General features: G+C 41.2%; 1 protein-coding gene across 9 annotated transcripts in view; it reads right to left on the reverse strand.

The window, feature by feature from the left end:
- The window catches only part of PARD3 (par-3 family cell polarity regulator), a 901,610-nt gene that overhangs the window by 525,093 nt on the left and 354,144 nt on the right, over positions 1–22,373 (reverse strand). For all 9 annotated transcript variants that reach the window (XM_082258262.1, XM_082258264.1, XM_082258261.1 and 6 more), the window contains one exon: positions 15,647–15,730. In XM_082258262.1, the coding sequence (XP_082114388.1) occupies positions 15,647–15,730 (84 nt within the window). The remainder of the gene's footprint in view (positions 1–15,646; positions 15,731–22,373) is intronic.

The following is a 22,373-nucleotide window of genomic DNA, read 5'->3' on the forward strand; positions in this document are numbered from 1 at the left end:
AATCTCTGCTAAAAACAATTACGTGGTTTTGCTCAAACTCTTATCAACCATTTCACAGTGATTAGAGGACTGCTTCTCAGCCTATTGTCTTATGATTGGCTATCATGGATCTGCGATGCAGTGGATTTCATGATAATGGTATTTAATGCCTAAAGGCTCGTACACACTTGACGAAAATCGGACGAAATATCCTCCGATTTTTCGCTCTCATGCTCAGCGGTCATAACCGTTTTTAGTTGACAGTGCATAATGTTCACGTAATTTCTCATCCGATTTTTTTTTTTGAGACATTTGTTCCCAGACTTCGGGGCATCAGCAACTTCAGATCATGCGTGGTCTTTCGTATCCCATTTTTCGCGGACGTAATGCATACACATTAAACTAAAACTTGTCGTCTGGAGACTGATAAAAATGTTGGTGTTTGTCCCTCCATTTTTTTTTTTCGTTGAAGATGTCGGCATCGGCTGCTTAAAGTTGTGTACACACTAGCCGAAAATCGTACGATTTTACTTTGGACGGGAATTTTTGGCAGATTTTCTACTAGTATGTACCCCGCTTAAGGTCCCTTGCACACTAAAGCTGGCCATAGATGGATAGAATCTCGGCGGTTCAGCAAAAAATAGCTCAGATTTGATCTATCTATGGGCAGGCTGAATGTACCCAAGATGATCCATCGATCGACTTTGGTACAACCAGCTTGTTTTAGAAGTTTTGCTTATGACTATTGCCAGGGGCTATAGCAGCTAGCAGTAATCATTGTGCTCTCCCACAATCTGAAATATGCTGCAGCTGGAGAGGGCCAAACACTGTACCATGTTGTACTCTCATTTAGATCCCTCAGAAAGCAAAATACCTAAAAACTCACCCCACTGTTTACACGGTTGTGACATTTATTAAACTATTTTTATAGTAGCGATGGATCCTCAATAACAAGGTACAGGGTGATCTAATCCCATAAAACATTATTAATTTCTAAATTTACAACAAGATTGCCTACCCATCATCTAAACCAACTAATTACCCCTTAAAAAATGATATTGGATTCATTGCCAAAACATCCAATCTTTCTATTAAATGGAAAATTAGGGGAGAAACACAAGCTTAATTTGAAAGATAACACCTTCTAGCAACACAGTATGAAAATATTCAATAAAGCAGGGGGAGGGGGGGCTTAACTCCGAATTTCTCTTTACAGCCCTAGAAGAAATAATATTTTGAAAAATACTGCTAATTAAAGCAACATGGTGCACTTATAATAGGCATCACAGAATAAAGCTATAGATAAAGGTATTAAAACAATTAGCACAAAAGTGTGAGTGAAATTCTTCCCAGAATCCATTGGCAGCAGCATGTCCCTTGCACTGAACAATAAAGTTCCAATCAACAGGTTGGCCCCCTAAACCTTACCTTTTATTTTTTTGAGAATCCATATAGTGTATAGCTGTAAGGTTATAAACACAGATTTTTTTTTTTAACCTAAAATATCTATTGTGTGGGACAAAAAAAAAAAAAAAAAAAATAGAATTCATGTAAAAAATGTGTTGGACACTCTTTGCAGGGACTAATGTCAGACCATTAACCTCTTGCCAACCACCCGCCACAGGTATACTGCGGCAAGGTGGCTCTGCTGCATGAAACGCTGTACCCACATGTTGCTCCTCTGGAGTAAGCTTGGGGGTGCACGCGGCGATTCGCGAGAGGGCAGGCTGATCTGCAGGATGGGCGGCCTCCACTGCTGCCGGGCACCCGCGATCACTATCGGGAAAGACAGAACGCCTGTCTGCCGTTATAAACAGCAGACGGTTGTTCTGTCAGCCATCAACACAGGGTTCCTCCTATTTAGGAACACAGGTCCCTGTGTTGATTCCATAAGCCTACCTCCCCAGTTAGAAAACACCCCCTAGGTATACATTTAACCCTTTAAATCGCCCCTGGTGTTAACCCCTTCCCTGCCAGTGTCATTGGTGCAGTAACAGTGCATATTTTTAGCACTGATTACTGTAGTAATGTCACTGGTCCCCCCCAAAAGTGTAAAAAATGTCAGTTAGGTGTGCAATCTGTTCACCGCAATGTCGCAGTCCCGCTAAAAATTGCTAATTCCCGCCATTACTACTAAAAAAAAAAAAAGACAAATCTTTCTCCTAGTTTGTAGACACAATAACTTTTGTGCAAACCAATCAATATACACTTATTGGGATTTTTTTTACCAAAAATATGTGGCAGAATACAAATTGGCCTAAAATGATGAAAACATTTGATTTTTACATTTTTGTTTTTTTTATTGGGAATGTTATATAACAAAGTAAAAAATATTGTTTTTTTTTTTTGTTTTTTTTTCAAAATTGTAGCTCTTTTTGTTTATAGCGCCAAAAATAAAAATTGCACAGGTGATCAAATAGCACCAAAAGAAAGCTCTATTTGTGGGGAAAAAGGTTATCAATTTTATTTGGGTATAGTGTCGCAGGACCGCACAATTGTCAAATAAAATAATGCAGTGCCGAATCGCAAATAATGGCCTGGTCATTAAGGGGGTAGAACATTCTTTTCCTTAAGTGGGTAATTTCAACCAAACACTTTCCATTAGTTGTATGTACATTAACCTATGTTAGGTGTTATTTACCTGTAAAAGCTTCTCGTGTAGACGTCCAGAGTTTTCACTCAGTGGACACACTATAGTATTTCGTTTTGCATGGATTACTTATACATGGATTGGAGTGGTTGTCGTTTTTCTATAGTTTACTTGAATTGGCATGGGGACACAGCTGCCATTGTGCTGTGCTGAGCTTCTGGTGTGCCCCTGCACCTATAGTTGCTTAATAATGTAGGCTCTCATATAATACAGTAAGATACCACACTACACAGTTAGGGCTCTTTCACACGGGCGCTCCGTGTGTCCGCAAATCATCCTATTTTTTTGCGGATGTTTTGCGGACATAATGTAAGTCTATGGCATTGCGGATGTCAGCGGAATACCATCCGCTGACATCAAATTTTCTTCCTTTCAGTTCTGTTCCTTTTTTTGGAACGGAACAGAACCCTATTTTTTCATCCGTTCAAAAAACGGAAAGGAAGGAAAATCGGATGTCAGCGGTGTCACCCGCTGACATCCGCAATGCCCATAGACTTACATTATGTCCGCATATCATCCTCAAACGGATGGGATGATATGCGGACATACGGAGCGGATGACACAAATGTCATCCGCTCCGTGAAAGAAAAAAAAAAAAAGTCCCGCAGCGGAGCTTTCACACGGAGCGGCCGTGTGAAAGAGCCCTTAGGCCTTGATAATGCAATGTGGTTTCTATGTATTTTAACAAATGTTTACAAGAAAAACCTCTGTTATTAAATCAAATTGTTTGACAGTGTAATCAATAAATTGACTGGCGTGGTGATCATTTTTGTTTCAGTAATTAGACATCCCCAGAAGAGGATGTACAAGGAAGAAAAGAAGGGCTATACTAGGCAATTGACACTTTCTGGCGTGTCCATTTCCCAGCAAGTTCACAGACACATTGCAATTCAACAAGAAAATGTGTGGAAAGTAAAGCAGCCCATAGATTATTCCATTTTCTTTTCTTCTACAGCAGGAGAAGGAAGCCTTCCCGGCTAGCAGAAGACCATGATTAATGCTAGTGGCTGTAGCCGCCAGCAGTAATCGACTTTAAAAATCCAAAAGGCTGCTTGTACCCAAGTCAATTGATGGGTCGACTTGGGTACAATCAATTTGCCCACACATGGATTGAATGTTGGCTGGTACCTGATGAATCGGCTGTACCCATGTATGGCCAGCATAAGTAAGCATATAAAATATTGTTTTTTTCCTAAAATTTTGTAAGTTGATAAAAAGGCAACTTTAAATAATTTTAAAAGGAAATTTTATTAAAAAGTTAAAGGACATGTACTCTTCAGGCAAAATTAAAAATGTACTTTGTATCATGCCCCTACCTATGGAGATCAGCTCCTTTTCTAGGTATTGGTGTAAGTGTACCAGTCTATCAGACTCCCTTCTGTTGATAATCTGGGGGTTTAGGAACCTCTTTGAACTCTCCGTTAGGCATCAGAAGAAATACTCAAACACATACAAATATAAGACGCGGCGAGGGCAGACTTCATTGGTTTGCTGTGTTGTGAAGACCCAGAGATTCAGGTAAGTATAGCAGCAACTACAGCGATTTTGCGAGCAGGAAGCCTGCTGTGCAAGATGAATGCCAGAATACAAATTAGCATCTCACAGCAGGTAAACTGCATCTGCAGACCAAATCTAAAAGTGAAGTGTTCATGTTTGACTATAGCGGACATTTATATATGTTGTACTAGGTGGGAGCTATAGGGCTTTCTCTGTAAACTTGTCACAGACACCCCACCTTTCCTTTGCGTAAATGGAATACAAATATTGCCAAGTCCCTGGCCGGCGCTTCATGCACTAATGAGCAGTTCAGGTTTAGTTTATTACAAGCTAAGGCCTGCTAATCTAGTGCAGGTGTCTTCAGTTATGCTCTGATAGATGCTGCGCTGTACAATCAATACCGCAGAGCTGGCTAAAGCCTGGAACATAGTGAAAACAAACGATTAATATCTGCGATTTGGAAACAGGCTGCTGCTTTCCGTGATTTTATCCCAGACGGACTGAAAATAGATTGCTACAGGCAGCGCGTTACGGTAAAGTTCAGCAACGAGGAACCGGACGCAGACAGGGCGTTCACTGGTGAGGGGTACCCTTACCACAGGAATGCTTGGATGCTATTAAATACAAATAGAGCAGTAATAGATTATAGGATCTGATTCCAAAGTGCGCCAAAGACTATGGCTTTATACCACATGAAGGGCTGATCACCTCTCCTAAGACTCGGTAAGCAGAGCAAATCCACACAGCCAAGAGAGCTTTCTCTTGTAATCCGTTGGAAATCACAAAGAGAAAAAGAAAATCAATCAAAAGTTAATAGAAAGAGCATAAAAGAGATGAAGCCACTGGGGGCCGAGACAGGGTGAAGGGTGGGGAATAAAGAAAAGCTTCCAGATTCTGACAAGCAAAACATAAACCTGGCAGTTATAGTCATCTCTGACTGCCCTGACATCTACATATTCTTGTTCATATGAGAACAGAAAATTGAGAACTTGATGGGGTGTTAGAATGCAGGGCTGCCTCTTTGTAGTAACAGATCATTCCAGGTCTGCAGCCTGCTACCTGGCTACAAGACTTGTAAATCCAATGGAGATGGTCTCAACAACTAAACCAAGTAAGCTTTTACAAAGTGACTATTTGCAGTACACGGAGTCTGATAAAACTGGGCTTTAAAGGCCCCTAAAGTATTACCACTGAACAAGGGGTGATGATTGGACAGGGCTTAGACCAAAAGTTTTGAAGGTCAAGTGAAACTAACCTTTAAAGGGAAGGGCTTTCTTCCCATAAAAATAGTATTATACAATGTTAAGACTTTAACTTTTACATGGGTGTATTTAAAGCAGTAGTATACCGCTTTTTTTCACTTTTAACTACAGGTAAGCCTATAATAAGGCTTACCTGTAGGTACAATTAATATCTCCTAAACCGGCACGGTTTAGGAGATATTTGCGCATGCGCGGGAGTGACGTCATCGCGGCTCCGGCCAATCACAGCGCCGGAGCCGCCGAACCCGGAAGAGACGCCGTGGAATCATGTCAGCGCCCACAGCGGTGTCCGGGGGTCCGTGTCGGGGCTTCGTTCTAAGGCAAGTAATTCATAATGAGCTAGTATGCGATGCATACTAGCTCATTATGCCTTTGTCTTGCAGGTTTTTTTATTTATTTATTTTTTTTATTTTAGGTTTACAACCGCTTTAAGCATACAGTCACTGAAACTGTGTTTGCCCACATGGGATGAACAGGTGTTCCATGCATTCATGTGCAGGCAGTCTAATTCATGTCCAATGAAACACAGTGGCTTCACAGACATTTGCAAGCCCCAATTGACAGCCACGAAGGTGCGGGTGTGTGTTCCTTAATGCAGACAGTGTTTGAGGGCAGCGACCGCAATCGTGCAGCTGCTAAGTCCCAGTAAGCATGAACAGGACTTCCCGCACATGGATGCATGGAACACCTGTGCATCGCATGCAGACAACCACGGCCCTTTGCACAGATGTATGCTTGAAGCAGTACTTCACTATCTCAATCACCATTGACCATTTTTAATCTATATGCTGTCAACATCATATTTACTGGTTTTAAACACACATTATATATATATATATATATACATATACATACACACATACATACATACATACACACACATACATACACATTTTTACATCATACATTATACATATATTTTTGTTTTTACATTTCTTCATTTATTTCCTGGCTTCTGGCCTAGGCAAATTATGTCATACATTTCAGGAATCTTCAGGCTGGGATAATTGTTTTTCTCAGTTAGGCACACCTTCCTGCCTGCATTTCTGAGCTAAGGGCAGATGGATTCCAATAAGGAAATACTACATGAACTATCTGCATTCAAGATGGCCACAGCCAGAAACGCTAGGAGGTGTTTTTCTAAGTGATTTCATAAAAAAATAAAGCATGGAGACATGAATGGATAGTTTTGGTTTAAATATTAAAAAAAATAATGAAATCCCATTTTTGGTTTGAGGTTACCATAGCCAGCGATAGCATTATTCTTCCCCACTCTATGCAAACGAAATAAAATGGCTGGAGGTGGGTGCTGAATGTTTGTGTAAACTGCCATTTATTTTCATGAAATGCTGAATTTGTTTGCTGCTGAACTAGCTACACTGTTGGCTGAGCTTCATTGGCCATGGACTGGCTTTCTAACAATAAAGGGACAATCTGTGTCAGGCTGGCCACCTAGTTTTAACCAAAGTGCCATGTGACAGGATAACAGGAGCAAAACTGGGCAAAAATTGTCACCCTATAACCGGAACCTACCAGGCTGCTCATTGAATGAAAGCTGCAGATTAAAAAACAAGGAAACAACTTTTTGAAATCACATTAAAATGTTAAAGCCAATCATCGAGATCTACTTCAAAGTTTTAAAAGTTTAAATTTTCTGGCTGATTCAATGTGTGAGTGAAGCAGGGCAAATAGGAACCAAAAACGTCTCAACTTTTTTTTCTTTTTTTAACTGTGATTTTACTTAGCATTCAAAGTACTTCTAGGAGGAAATTGAATGAAATACACTTACTTGCTCTTTCCCCTGAGCTGCAGTCAATTTGGAGCAATTCATTTTAATGCACAAATCAAAAAAAAGAACTTGCATCTCTTTTCAAATGAAGAGATTTATGTAAAAAAAGTTTCAGTTTCAGATAAGTAATATAATCTGAACTACTAAGTATTACCTGGGTTCAAACCGCAATTTACTGATCACAGATCTAACATCAGCCAAGACAAACAACCGACGCCGGGAGGTCAGGAAAAATTGAAAGTAGCGGAAATAAGGAAAACAATTATTTTAAATAACAGACGAAGTAAGAAACACGGTTCAATAAATGAACAAAAAGCCTGCAGAGACTCCAAGACAGAACTCAACTAAATTACCAACAATCAGAGAGGATTTGGAAGCTGTGTTTTGTGTTTACCGAAAGCATATTACGTTTATTGTTTTCCCTAAGATGCTCACTAATCACAATTTAGCAGAGGGGAAGACATTTATCTAAAACAGTGCTGGTATAAGTACACGCCTTAAGCACAAAAATTTGGATTTCCATTACTACTTTTCGAACACATCCACTACTACAGAGATTGCGCTGACAAAAAATGCTCCCTGCTGTGTCTTACTTTGTGTCCATTGGCTCGCCAAATGTAAAGTGCCTCGCCGATTATAACCAAATGTTACAGAGTAGTAGATGCACACTGAGCAGGTAGATTACAGCTTCCTTAAAAAAATAAATAAAGAAAACCTTTGCATGTTTCACTAAAAGATTTGTTTACCAATATCCTCTTTTTATTTGACAAAAAAAATTTCAGATGCCTATATGATTCATCAAGAAGTAAAGTTGGATGCAATCCAAATAATGTTGCACAAGTGATCTTCTAAAAGAGACCCTAGTCAATATTTTGTTTTACTTTATATATACTGTACACACAAATACTTCTGAATGCAACCTAAATATAATATCATGTATCTAAATCCTAACTTTGGGTACAAGAAATGGGAGTGGTTACTGATTAAAGCTCAACTCCAGCTTTTGCTACACTTTGCTAGCCTGGCCCAAATTAACTACTACCTGTCCGCGATATAGCCGAAGTACGGCTGCAGCGCGGACTCGAATTTCCGGGAGGCCGTGTTTAAACGGCCTCCCAGAGACAGGCTCCCCGCGCGCGCGCATCGGGGAAAATCTGTGTCGGCCGTGTCCCTTGGACACAGCCAATCACAGATCGTGGTAAATGGCCAATCGCAGCGGCCATTTACCACGTGATCGGCCCATGCAATGAGAGATGATCTCATATGTAAACATATGAGATCATCTCTCATCGCCAGCGCTCCTTCCTCACACGGAGACTGCAGTGTGAGGAAGGAGCAGAGATGATCAGCCGGTCGGGGACACAGAGGAATGTAATCAGGGCACTGATCACCAGTGCCCTGATTACACAAGGTAAAAAACATACACAAAGTGCCCACCATCAGTGCCCACAGTGCCCGCCATCAGTGCCCCCCATCAGTGCCCACAATCAGTGCCCATAGTGCTGCCAGTAAGAGCCCATCAGTGCCTGCTCATCTAGGCACTCATGAGCACTGACTGGCAGCACTATGGGCACTGAGTGTGGGCACTGATGGTGCTGCCCATCAGTGCCACCCGTCAGTGTCCATCAGTGCCACCCGTCAGTGTCCATCAGTGCCATCCGCCAGTGCCCATCAGTGCCGCCTATCAGTGCCCATCAGTGTCGCCCGTCAGTGCCGCCTCTCAGTGCCCAGCAGTGCCACCTCTCAGTGCCGCCTCTCAGTGCCCAGCAGTGCCACCTCTCAGTGCCCAGCAGTGCCACCTCTCAGTGCCCAGCAGTGCCACCTCTCAGTGCCCAGCAGTGCCACCTCTCAGTGCCCAGCAGTGCCACCTCTCAGTGCCGCCTATCAGTGCTCATCAGTGCGGCATATTAGTACCTCCTCATCAGTGCCCATAAGTGCCACCTCATCAGTGCCCATAAGTCCCACCTTATCAGTGCCCATCAGTGCAGCCTATCAGTGCCCATCAGTGCCGCCTCATCAGCGCACATCAGCGAAGGAGAAAAATGTATTTATTTTCAAAATTTACTTGCAGAAAATAAGAAAAACTTTTTTTTTTTCAAAATTTTCTGTCTTTTTTCTTGTAAGAAATAAAAAACCCAGAGGTGATTAAATACCACCAAAAGAAAGCTCTATTTGTGTGAAAAAAATGATAAAAATGTCATATGGGTACAGTGTAGCATGACCGCGCAATTGTCATTCAAAGTGTGAGAGCGCTGAAAGCTAAAAATTGGTCTGGATGGGAAGGGGGTTTAAGTGCACAGTAGGCAAGTGGTTAACTATGTCCCTCGCTAACATGTGAGGCCGTTGGATGTGCGATATAAACTGTATGTAGCTGAAGCACTGTGTTCTGGGTTTGAGCCGAGACTTCCCTATCTCATACCTGGAACACACTAGAATCTATCTGATAGCAATCAGAAGGAGCTTTGTATTTATTGCTAGAATACATCACTTTCTCCGACTGGCTCCCCTTGGTCCAACTCCTGCCGACTGAGGTAGTCCACTTGCCAGTTTTCCACCCCGGGAACGTATACGGCAAACTGGAATGAACCGTTCTGCCCATCTTATAAACTAGGTCCTTACCCCTGACTAGGCAGGAAAAAAAAAAAACTATAGCAGGGAGTGGGAGTATACCCCCTGGGACTGCACATAGGCAAAGACAGACTTTTTTTCTGCCTAGTGTCCTACTCCTGCAAAGGGCAGTATAACCCAATGGTTAAGAAGATCAAGAAGTGTGTCCGTCAATGAACGAAAGAGAATAACGCACTGGACTGCATGTGGTTTGAACTGGCCCTTCTACTTAACTGCTCTGCGCCATCCCTTATTTTATCTTCTGGGATCCCCCTCCAGCAATCTTAGCTCATTTTCTTCTGTGTCTGCCCCATAGCAAGCCTTTTTCAATGGGAGCACATGTGCTGTTTTGCTCCTGAGCCGGGCGGTGTGTTAATGGAGGGGTGCAAGACAAAGAGGAAGGATTTTTATCCTAATGCAGAGAATACACTAAGATAAACGAAAACCTTTAGACTTTAGAACCACTTTAATGTAGGTATTTTTTGCCACTTGTTGGTTTCTGCTTTTTGTTTCTGAATTACTTACTGAATGTGGGGGCAAATCAGAGGAGCCTCTGTAGTATCAATGACTTCAAAAACAGTCACATGACACAACATTGGAATATTTATCGTTTTATGAATGCAGAGCTTTAAGGACGACAGAAGTAAATAGAAGAAAAGTCTACCTGGCTTTGTAAAGAAGACCTACAAAGAGAAAATGTAACCTTTTATAAATGAACGCAACCTAATTAAAGCAGACCAAATTCATTTGGCTTATTAAATAGCCCTAATGCTTATCTATCTATTAAGTTACATTTCAGAAATAGAATGTTTAGCATTAAAACACAAAACTCATAAATTTCATTTGAACATTATAAAACTTTATGTAGTACAAAATGGGATCCGCCTGACTGCATTCCACGTCTCTAGTTTAGTTTGGATCAAGGTCTGCTAATCCAATTTAGGTCTACAAAACTACCTGAACATGAAATCCAGAAGAGCATGCTGATTTATTATTCACAGACAGGCTTTAGAGGCATAACAACTATTTATCAAGTGTAAAAAGCACACAATTAGAGCTTACCAATATAAATGTCATACGCCTTTAATCAACTCCAACTCGAACTGCTGTTAGGAAAGTTCACTGGAATGTTATGTCTTTAAAAGGCAATTTATGGTTGTAATTTCACTTAATATGTGCATTTATCTTCCCACTCAACAAATACAGCAACAAAGCCAACATACAGTCATGCAGCGGGAAGATCTATGTATCCTAGATGTCCCCCATAATTCCCCTCTATCTGGCATCTGACACAGGAACACTTCTCTTGTGATATATCTGTTGAATATCTCGATTACGATGATGAAACCGACAATAAATCTGTTCTAATGCCAAATAGGGCTAAAATAAAGGTTACTAAAACTTCAAATAATTGTTAAGATGAATGCAGCCATTTTCTGAAGTGCCACAATATGTGTAAACTTATTGGTAAAAATGTGTTTACTCTTAACGAACACAGCGAAAAAATGTCAGTTTCTCTTTATTGGACTTTCATAAGTTTTATCTTCCCAAAAAAAAAAAAAAATCTCCCACTTTTCACAATCTCAATATTTGTGAGCAAATATTTTCAAGCATACGAAGGGCCAAATTAAACTCAAAATATCTGGATGAGCACATTGAGATTGCTACGTCATCCTTTGAACCAGAAAAAAAAAGGGGGGGGAGGAGTACCACGCTTCAAAGGTGCATCTGTGCTCTTCTAAATAAATATATAAAATTCATAAAAATATTGTGCTAATTTATGTAGAAAGTGTCTCAATGTTGTGTAAATAAATAAATGTGTACTTACTATAAACAATTCATGTGTATCATACCTTCCTTGTGATAGTGTGTAAAACCATAGAAATATATATTCAATAAAAACAAATCTTATAAAAATTCATACAAAAAGTGTTCTGTGCTAATAATATTTCAACTGTTCCTTTAAATCTCTGTATGAGTCCTCAAGTGGTTCAATCCTATTTATATATATATATGAAGTGCTCAAGTGTCCCAAAATAGTGTTGATAGTGCTCAAAAACAACTTTCTTCTAAATATGCATGCAGGTACTCTTCAGTGCTGTGACCACTAGGTGTCCTATGCGCTCACCTCCATTTCTTTAATTTTAGGCTTTATAGCTCAAATGTATGTTTAATGCTCCTCTACGCCTCCAAGGTTCATTAGGTCAGTTGGATGTCTCTTTCTCCTTATAAATGGGATTGATGTGGCCAGGTCTCTGAAAGGACCTCTTGATCTCCAAAAAATAAACGAGCTCAAATGGTGAAGTACCGCCAGGTTATTTATTTAAATAATAGAGTAACACTTACATGAAACTTTTTTGGTTAAAAGCATATAACAAATGCGGGTACGAATGCCGCTATGTCACTTCCGCTGCTTGATCCTACGTGTTACACTGCGTACCCACGCAGCTTCTTCCAGGGATCCCTGGAAGAAGCTGCGTGGGTACGTAGCATATAGCGTAGGATCAAGCACCGGAAGTGACGTAGCGGCATTCGTACCCGCATTTGTTATATGCTTTTAACCAAGAAAGTTTAATTTAAGTGTTACTCTATTATTTAAATAAATAACCTGGCGGTACTTCACCAATTGAGCCTGCACCGGAAGTGACGAGCAGGGCCGGTGCAGGCGCAATGATTCCTGGGAGCGATGACGTTCAGCTCCCAGGAATCATCGCAAACCGGAAGTGACGATGCGGGCCGCGGCCGCAGAGGGAGGAAGTGGAAGGAAGGTGAGTATATTTTCTTCTATAATAAGGTAAGTGGAAAAAAAAAATCGCCAGTATTCATTTCTTTTTCAGGTTCCCCTTAGCAAGCGGATGGCCCAAAATCAATTTTATCGATTTTGAGGCAGTAACTCCGCTTTAATGCAGCCTATCAGTGCCCATCGGTGAAGGAGAAAAACGAAGAAAAACGTTTTCAAAATGTTTTATATTTTTTTGTTTTTTTTGAGCAGTAGTGACTAAATACTACCAAAAAGAAAGCGCTACTGGCCGCAAGAAAAATTATAAAATGTAATTTGGGTACATTGTTGCATGGCTGCACAAGAGCGACAGTGCTGAAAGCTGAAAATTGGCCTGGGCAGGGAGGGAGAATAAGTTTCCGGTAGTTAATGGCCATCCTGACAAATAATTCTGCAGTGTAGTTCTACAACTATTGGAGAGGAAAACCTTTATTCTAAAGATTAAAACCTCAAGTGCATTCTGACCTTACATACATTAAAAGCTTATCAGCATGCTGACCACTAGAATATGGTGCATCTCTACACCTAAACAAATCAGACTGACAAAGGAGAACTTCATCTGAATATTTAAATCATGGAATGTCTCCTTCCATGGAATGTCCTCCTGTGTGACTAAATAACAGGAACAGTAACAAATCTCTGCTTCCTTACTATAGGAAAATGCAGATGATTTTACCAAATGTGGAAATTCTGCAGCAATGGGATACCCGTTTATACCTTTAAAGCAGGGATCCTCAAACTACGGCCCTCCAGCTGTTGCGGAAGCACACATCCCATGAGGCATTGTAAAACTCTGACATTCACAGACATGACTAGGCTTGATGGGAATTGTAGTTTCTGAACAACTGGAGGGCCATAGTTTGAAGACCCCTGCTTTAACCCCCGAAAGATTTTACCCCCTTCCTGACCAGGGCCTATTTTGCGATTTGGCACTGCGTTATTTTAACGGACAATTGCGCGGTCGTGCGACGCTGTACCTAAACGAATTTGACATCCTTTTTTCCCCACAAACAGAGCTTTCTTTGGTGGTATTTGATCACCTGTGCGATTTTTTGATCATAATGCGCTATAAACAAAAAAAAGAGCGTCAATTTTGCAAAAATAACAATATTTTTCAAATTTTTTTATATGAAATTCCCCCCAAAAAAATGTAAAAATCTAAATTTAACATTTTAAGCCAATTTGTTTTATGCTACATATGTTTGGTAAAAAAAAAAAATGCAAAAAGCTTATTTTGATTGGTTTGCGCAAAAGTTATTGCGTTTACTAACTAAGGGAAAGATTGTCATTTTTTTTTTTTTTAAACGAGTAATGGCGGCGATCTGCGATTTTTTTTTTGCGGGACTGCAACATTGTGGTGGACAGATGGGACCCTTGACTGACATTTTTGACACTTTTGGGGTTACCAGTGACATTACTACAGTAATCAGTGCTATACATATGCACTGTTACTGTAAAAATGACACTGGCAGGGAAGGAGTTAACTTTATTTGAGAAGGGGTTAAGTGTGTCCCTAGGGGCATGCTTCTAACTGTGATTGGATGTGGCTTGAGCTGTAAGAACAGAGATCAACGGTCCTACGTAGCAGAACTGTATGATCTCGATTCTTACACAGGGGAGAATGACAGGCGGCTGTGTTTACAATAGCCGCCTGCCTTTCTCCCGCTGTAATGGACAATCGTGAGTGCCCGGCGGACACCGGGTCCGCCAGGGCACACGCGCGGGTGGGTCCGTGAGCGAGCGGGAGCGCGCCTCCGGCGGTGCGCGCTCCCTAGAGCCTCACAGGCTAGCGACGTAGACCTACGTCACTTTGCCTGAGAGGGGCTGACTGCCGACGTAGACAGACGTTAGGCAGTCGGCAAGTGGTTAAAGGATAAGTTCACCTTTTATAACATGTTAAACCCATATTCGGGGTGTAACATGTAATGAATGCACCAGCACCTCCTGCTCCTACCCCCCCCCCCCCCTTTCAACCCCCGCAAGTAATTTTTTTTTTTTTTAAATGTGCTCTGCCCACATTACTCATTCACAATGCTCTGTAAATTGAAACAGTTGCCTTTGAAGCTGTTGACTTGTAGTTTTCAATAAACTACCATAGCACTGTGAGCACTGTGGTAGTTCATTCATTCTTTCTGTCAGAAAAAATAATTTTACTCATACGAGCAAGCCAGTACAATGACAGATCTGCAGGAGACCTGCATGGCACCAGCGATCTGCTGATCACCTTTGCATTGCGTTACAGGCTTCAGAAATAAACAAAAAAAAAGAAAATTAACATTTTTTCACCTACAAAAAAAAGGTGCATTTATTTATTTATTTTTTTTGTCAAAAAATGAACTTATCCTTTAAGACAGGGCTATACAGCGGGTCTTGCAAACCCGATGAGACACCACTGCAGACTTAGAACCAGCCAGCATCATTGTAGGGTATGAATACATGAGCCCTGCTAATCATGCACACAGATTTTATGTACCTGCTAAACCTATCCACTGACTCTCTTGCAGTTACTGGAGTAAAAAGGTCTTCACCCAAAAGGTGTTCAGAGGTATCAATGGGCCTTGATATAAAATGTATCAAACTAAAACATGTATAATAAAGGTGTATGCTTTTTTTCCCCTCAACTGGTCTATATTTAAACTAACTTCTTTGTGCAAGACAAATATCTAAAAAAAACCATGTGCCAAAATTTACTAGAGGCATAATACATCCATTATGGTGAACAAAGCCTTTCACAGAAGTCAGTAACCTTTGCAGGGTGGCAACTTTGGTAGGCAAGGATAGCTGGCCCCTATGTGAATTTGTAGTACAGCTTCATTGTCCTCCCTCATTGCTTACACTGTAGCATAGTAGTATCTTACACTGGAATATTCACCACTGAATTCAGTACAGGGGTCGCATATCTGCCAATAAAGGGGGATAAACAAAGTGTCTTCATAGCTTTATTGCATTCGATTCAACTTGTTCAAATCACATTTAACCAAAAATAAGCTATTGTTTGAGTAGAAGGAACATTCTAAGAAATGGCAATCCCATCATAAGTAAAAAAAAAAAATGGTTTTAGCCAAAGAGGCCATGATCATTACCTGCCACCACGGGAGCTGTAAGGCACTACATGGATGCCCAGAGGTCCACCATCATTGGAGACTTCCACTAGCTTCACCATGTCACTGTAATGTAGATGGATAAAAGATTAATAGTTCACAATATGTTATAACATGAGCCTCAACTGAAACTGGGACAACAATGAATGAATGAGTAAAATGTTCTATACATACAGCGGGTAAAATAAGTATTGAACACGTCACCATTTTTCTAGCTAAACATATTTGTAAAGGTGCTAGTGACATGAAATTTTCACCATATGTCGGTAACAAACTATGCAATCTCTACATACAAAGAAACAAAAACAAATACGTTCAGAAATGAAGTTATGTGTAGTAACACAGGGAAAAAATATTGAACACATGAAGAAAGATGTGTAAAAAAAAAATGTAAAGCCAAGACATCAGCGGAAATCTATCAGTATTTAAAAAGAAATTATGCCCTTGTCAGTGCAAATTAATATCAGCTCGTTCAGTTTAAACTGATGGCCTATAAAAAGGTGTCTCATTATCAAGGTGTCACACAAGAAACATCTCATGGCTCCCTCAAGACCTTTGCACCTTTATTGTTGCCACACATACTGATGGCATTGGTTACAGAAGGATTTCTAAACTACTGTTGGGGCCATAATCTGGAAGTGGAAAGAACATAATTTCACCATAAACCAGCTAAAGCCAGGTGCTCTTCACAAGATTTCTGACAGAAGAGTGAAAAGAATTATCACAAGAGTTGTCCAAGAGCCAAGGACCACTCGTGGAGAGCTTCAGAAAGACCGGGGATTAGCAGGTACATTTGTTTCAAATAAAACAATAAGTAATGCACCCTACCGCCATGGCCTGTATGCTAGCTCATCACCAAGGTAATATTGCTGATGAAAAAGCATGTTGCTTTTCCCTGTGAGCTGCACCACTTTGTTTTGGCTGGGCTTCTGATCGAGGAGTGGCCAGAGGCATTAGGAGGGCTTGAGTAGCCTGAGGGGGCGATGCATCAGGGCGCCGCTGCCGACGTTAGAGGTCTTTCTGCATAGTGAGGCATAGGAGTCTGGCTGCCATTTTCGGGGAGTCCAGCAGACACGGCCGGGAAAAACGTTGCCAATTTCCGCGGCTGTGGTGGTTCACGGTGTCTCTGGGGCATGCTGGCATAGGTTGTCGGCTGTATGGAGGGTGGCGGGTGTGGAGGATGTTAGTGAAGGCTCCTCAAACAGCTGCAATCCCCGGTCCTAGGAGAGAGCTTTCAGCTCACGTGGCCATTAGCTTCAGCGGTCGCTCTGCGCCCCCCTCCCAATAAAAAGCACGTTAAAGCTTGTTTAAAGTTTGCTGCACAACATTTAACAGCCTGTAGTGGAAGAATAGAGTCTGGTTAGATGAGACCAAAATTTAACTCTTTAGATGCCATAACACACACCATGTTTGGAGGTCAAATGGCACTGCACCTTACCCCAAAAACACCATACCAACAGTGAAGTTTGGCGGTGGGAACATAATGGTGAAGGGCTGTTTTTTAGCAAACGGTACTGGCAAACTTCATGTCATTGAAGGAAGAATGAATGGAAAAAATGTACCAAGACATTCTTGATATAAATCTTCTGCCATCTACCAGGATGATGAAAATGAAACGAGAGTGGACATTTCAGCAAGACAATGATCCCAAATAAAAAGCCAAGGAAACTCTCAATTGGTTTCAAAGAAAGAAAATAAAGCTGCTAGAATGTCACAGCCAATCACCTGATTTCGATCCAAAAGAAAATCTATGGAAAGAATAAAAGATCAGAGTTCATAGAAGAGGCCTATAGAACCTTCAAGATTTGAACTGTTTGTGTGGTAGAATGGGCCAAAATCACACCTGTGCAATGCATATTACTAGTTTCTCCATAAAGGAGGAGTCTTGAAGCTGTCATTACCAACAAAGGGTTTTGTATGAGGTATTAAATACATTTTAGTTCATGTGTTTAATACTTTTTTCCTCTGTCATTCCATTTTATTACACATAACAATTTCTGAACTTATTTGTTTTTGCTTCTTTGTATGTATGAATTGCATGGGCGTTTACCAACATGTAGTGAAAATTTAATGTCAATGGAATCTTTAGAAATATATTTACCTAGAACAATAGTGACCTGTTCAATACTTATTTTACCCGCTGTATACACAACAAATACAAAACACAGCAAACAGAGTTTAGGAGGTGACGAAGACAACACTACTTACCTCAAAATCAGCCTGACGGCATGCAAAAAAGGCAGCAACATAAGCAAAGCTAAATCAATTCTAACAGTAAAATCAAATACTTACGCAGTATAATATAGTACAGTACTGTGTATTCACATGTCAGCATGAATACGAGCAAAGACAAACACAGGTATATTAAAAAAGAATAGCGCACACATGCAAAAGAAATGACTATCAAATATGGAGACAATCCATAAATAAAAATGGGGATTTTGTCCCACCATATGGCCATATCGTGCTCAAGCCCACCACTGCGTCAAAGTACCCCATTATCAGTGGGTCCTACACTATCCATAAAAAAGGGGTGAATCCAGCCTCTCTAACCCTTGGAGACAACACTCCTTGCTGGGATAGATAGATGTGCTAATGCACTACAAAGGACTCCTCCTATATCTACTTGATAGTGGACTCTGATAGAGTACAGGTGTGTGGGGGGGGGGGGGGGGTGGTGTGCTCAAATACAGGTATGTCAATGTAAGCATAAGGGCTCTTTCACACGGGCGTTCAGTTTTTTTTGCCCGATAAGGTCCTTTTTTTTTTTTTTTGAAACGGACACGGATGACACTTGTGTCATCCGGTCTGTCTGTCCGTTTTTCATCCCATCTGTTTGCGGATGAAAAACGGACATAATGTATCTCTATGTAAATACGGATGTCAGCGGATGACACCACTGACATCCGTTTTTGCGTCCGTTCCGTTTTTTGAACGGAAGAAAAAATAGGGTTCTCTTCCGTTCCAAAAAACTGAACTGAACTGAAAGGACGAAAAACGGATGTCAGCGGATGGTCATCCGCTGACATCCGTATTTACATAGAGATACATTATGTCCGTTTTTCATCCGCAAACGGATGGGATGAAAAACGGACATACGGAACGCCCGTGTGAAAGAGCCCTAAAGGATCTGTGTGCTGAATTAGGTTTTTTGGGGTTTTTTTTTTTTCTTTTCTCTACAGAAAGACATTTTTGAATAAACATAATATATTTCCTGTGGAAATAAGTACAATTTTCATTTAAATGATAAAAAATGAACACACACAAAACTACCAAGCAAATAATTGTGTGTGTGTGTGTGTGTGTGTATACACACACATATATATATATATATATATATATATATATATATATACTAAGAAAAAAAAATGATGGCTGGAATCTGGACTTTGCTCTTCTTGTTATGTTGTATACAATATAACATGTTCGGTTGTATCATATACAATGTGATCTCCAGCCATTTATGCTACGCATTCTATGTGTTTTAAAAAATTATAGACAAAGTGGAGCCTGGCCACAAAGGAATATGGCCACGTGATCCAGTCGGTCCGCTGAACAGGGAGACACAGAAGCAATTACTACCAGCACCAGCCGCCATAAGAAGTGCCATCCAGCTCCCTTCAGTCCAGGGAGTGAAGGAGAATGTCCCGCAGGCGGAACAAGCCGCCCGAGCCCCGTCGCCTCACAGAGTTCTCCAGTTCTTATTTTCCAAGATGGCACGGGCCATACGCTACAGCTGCCGCACATGCTTCCTCGCCGTGCTCTGCAAGGGAAGAACACTTCCCCCCGTGCTCTGCAAGTGAAGAACACTGCTAAATGGATTGCACTAGCCCTAGGTGCTCTGGCAGTAAGGATGGGAACAAAAGAGGTGTTTCATTGCCCTTCACCTCACCAAGCAATACAGCACCGGTAAACAAAAAATCTTCGTAGTTTCGCTCAGCTGGGGAGATGAGAGATGATGATTTTGGAGGGGTGGTTAATGATTCCCTAGCAAACATGCCTGCTTCAGATAACTCTGTATCAGAGCACACTCCGAAACAGATGGTGTTGTACCTGCAAAAAGGTGTCCATAAAGATATTTGCAGGTCAATGTCTCGCATCCAATCCCAAGTAGATGACCATGGGGACCGCACAGATAAGGTAGAGAAGAAGCTCACTGATATTACAGATGCCTATAATGAATTAGTAGATGCGCAGAAGGAACAAATGACTGAGCTTCAGCGCATGCAGATTAAACTTGCGGATCTTGAAGACCGCTCCCGCAGAAATAATTAAAAAATAAGTGGGGTCCTTAAATCCGTGGCCCCTCAAGAGCTGCAACATCTATTTAAAGCCCTAATACCATCACTATCAGAACAAGATCTACTGATTAATAGGGCGCACAGGATCTTTAACTCTCCACACATCTCAGCTGACAAACCTTGAGAAGTCCTTACCTGTATCCACTTTTTCCAAATTATGAAGATTATGCAGGTAACAAGACAGGATCCATGCCTTCTCTCCCGGAAACCATATGGCCATCTTGCCATCTATTCTGACATCTCTGCCGCCACCACACAATGGAGAATAGATCTCGCACCGGTTACCAAAATTGTGCAGCAACACAATATCCCATACAAGTGGGGCTTTCCCATTAAGCTCACTATCACCCAGCAGGAGAAAAACCACCACCATCCTACACTTAAAACAAGGCCTAAAACAGCTTCACAACTAGGGCCTAATCCCCTCATCCCAAGCAGAAGTCCTCTCCCACGGAGCAGCCAAACCAGTTTGTGGTGACTGGTGTAATGTCACCAACAAGTAAATGTTTTTACAATCAATCATGCTGGCACAACTTACAGGGCTACATGCCTCACTTAAAGTTATCTCCCGTGTTCACAGGTTGTTTATTGCCTCCAAAGTTTCTAACCGTTCAGTTCTTACACCCCTCCCTATTTGAAGCGGTATATGAACACAATTGTATATCATTATGTTCTCGCTCATCTCCTTTTCTTTACTTTTAAAACCCCTTTCTTTTACCCTTGCTCCCCCCACGGGTATGAAACCGATTTGTGTATCAACAGGTATGGTACAACTAAAATTTGTATTCAATATTGCACTTCTTGTAAACTTTATTTTGCAAAGATGGTCTGGTCTCTCTCATTGCCTCATTCTGTGATGCACACACAATGGCGTACTTCTTCCCCTCACAATGTCAGTCAAAATTGTCTCTCTTAATGGAAAAGGACTAAAAGATCCTTACTTTGGTAGGAGGCCCTATCCTCTAACTTTGACGTTTTGTGTATGCAGGAAACTAATTTTTCACATAATAAATATCTCCACGATGTAGCCACCCAAAACTTCCTCACACATTTTTGGCCAGTGCAGACTCTAAAAAAAGAGGGGTCATGGTAGCATTGAAAGCATCCGTAGCGTTCTTAGCTTCATTCGGCAGATGCTGACCATAATGGCCACTTTTTGATCCTTTCCGCATTCTTTAAGAACTCTCCACTGACCATACTCAATATTTATACTCCCACCCCAAAAATTCTACTCTGCTACAGCACACAAATTTCAAAGGCACAGAGCCCATCCACTAATCCTATGTGAAGACTTCAATGAAGTGATTTATCCAGTTATGGACTCCACGAACCACACAAGGAAAACCTATACATCACTCAGTTTTTTCCAAACCTGTGAGTATTTGTATGACGTCTGGCGCTGCTGCGCCCATGGCAACGAGAGAGATTTTACCTAATACTCCCCTGCTCATGGGGTATACTCCAGAATTGATCTATTCCTAACCGACAAATTCACCCTACAAAAAAAAATCTCTGCATCCCCGATTTGTGTAATTACCTAGTCGGACCATGCACCTATCTAAGGCAAACCACACTCCTCCTTGGAGATTGAATTGTTCCCTGTTGACGAACCAAAAACTCCAAATGCAAATTGAAACTGACAACTTCTTTCAAGCCAACGACAACCCTGACATAGACCCAACCCCTTCTGTGGAACACCCACAATGTCTACCTTAGAGGAATATTGATCAAGATTTCAGCCCACGAGAGAAAGAGATGCACGCAACAAACATCATCTCACTGACCAAATTAAAATGTTGGAAGCCCACCACGATCCCCATCTGATGGAATATTCTCTCTTCGCAATCAACTTCACTCTATTTTGCATAAGGGTTATGACTTTTAAATAAAACGACAATTCCAGCATTATGTTGTTGGGAATAAACCCAGGGCCTTTCTCGCAAAGCAATATAAAAAAAAAAAAAGGAGTGGCAGCTTCAAAAATTCTCTTTTTAAAAGCCCAATCTGGTAAAAAAAAATAACCCCTCAGACATAGCAGAGCAGTTCCCCAAGTACTACTAATCCTTATACAACCTTAAAGACTCAGATTCCACTTCCCCCTCCAGACCCCCTAGGTTTCCAAACCTTTCTAGACCAGATAAAACATCCCAAGTTGAATAGAGAGCAGCTCCTTAACCTTTCCTCACCGTTTACTGAAGAGGATGTCGCTAAAGTGATGAAAACTCTACCTCTACATAAATCCCCAGGTCCTGATGGATTACAGAGCATTCTCGGCACAACTAATACCCCACCTCACCAACTCCTTAAACATTGCTGAAAAAGGCTCTTGCCCCTCAGAATTTCTAGAATCGATCATAGTCACTACTCCTAAACCGGGAAAGCCTACAGATGACCCAACTAACTTTCGC

The sequence above is a fragment of the Pelophylax lessonae genome, assembly GCF_965119305.1.
Source record: "Pelophylax lessonae genome assembly, chromosome: 5".
NCBI classification, from domain to species: Eukaryota; Metazoa; Chordata; class Amphibia; order Anura; family Ranidae; genus Pelophylax; species Pelophylax lessonae.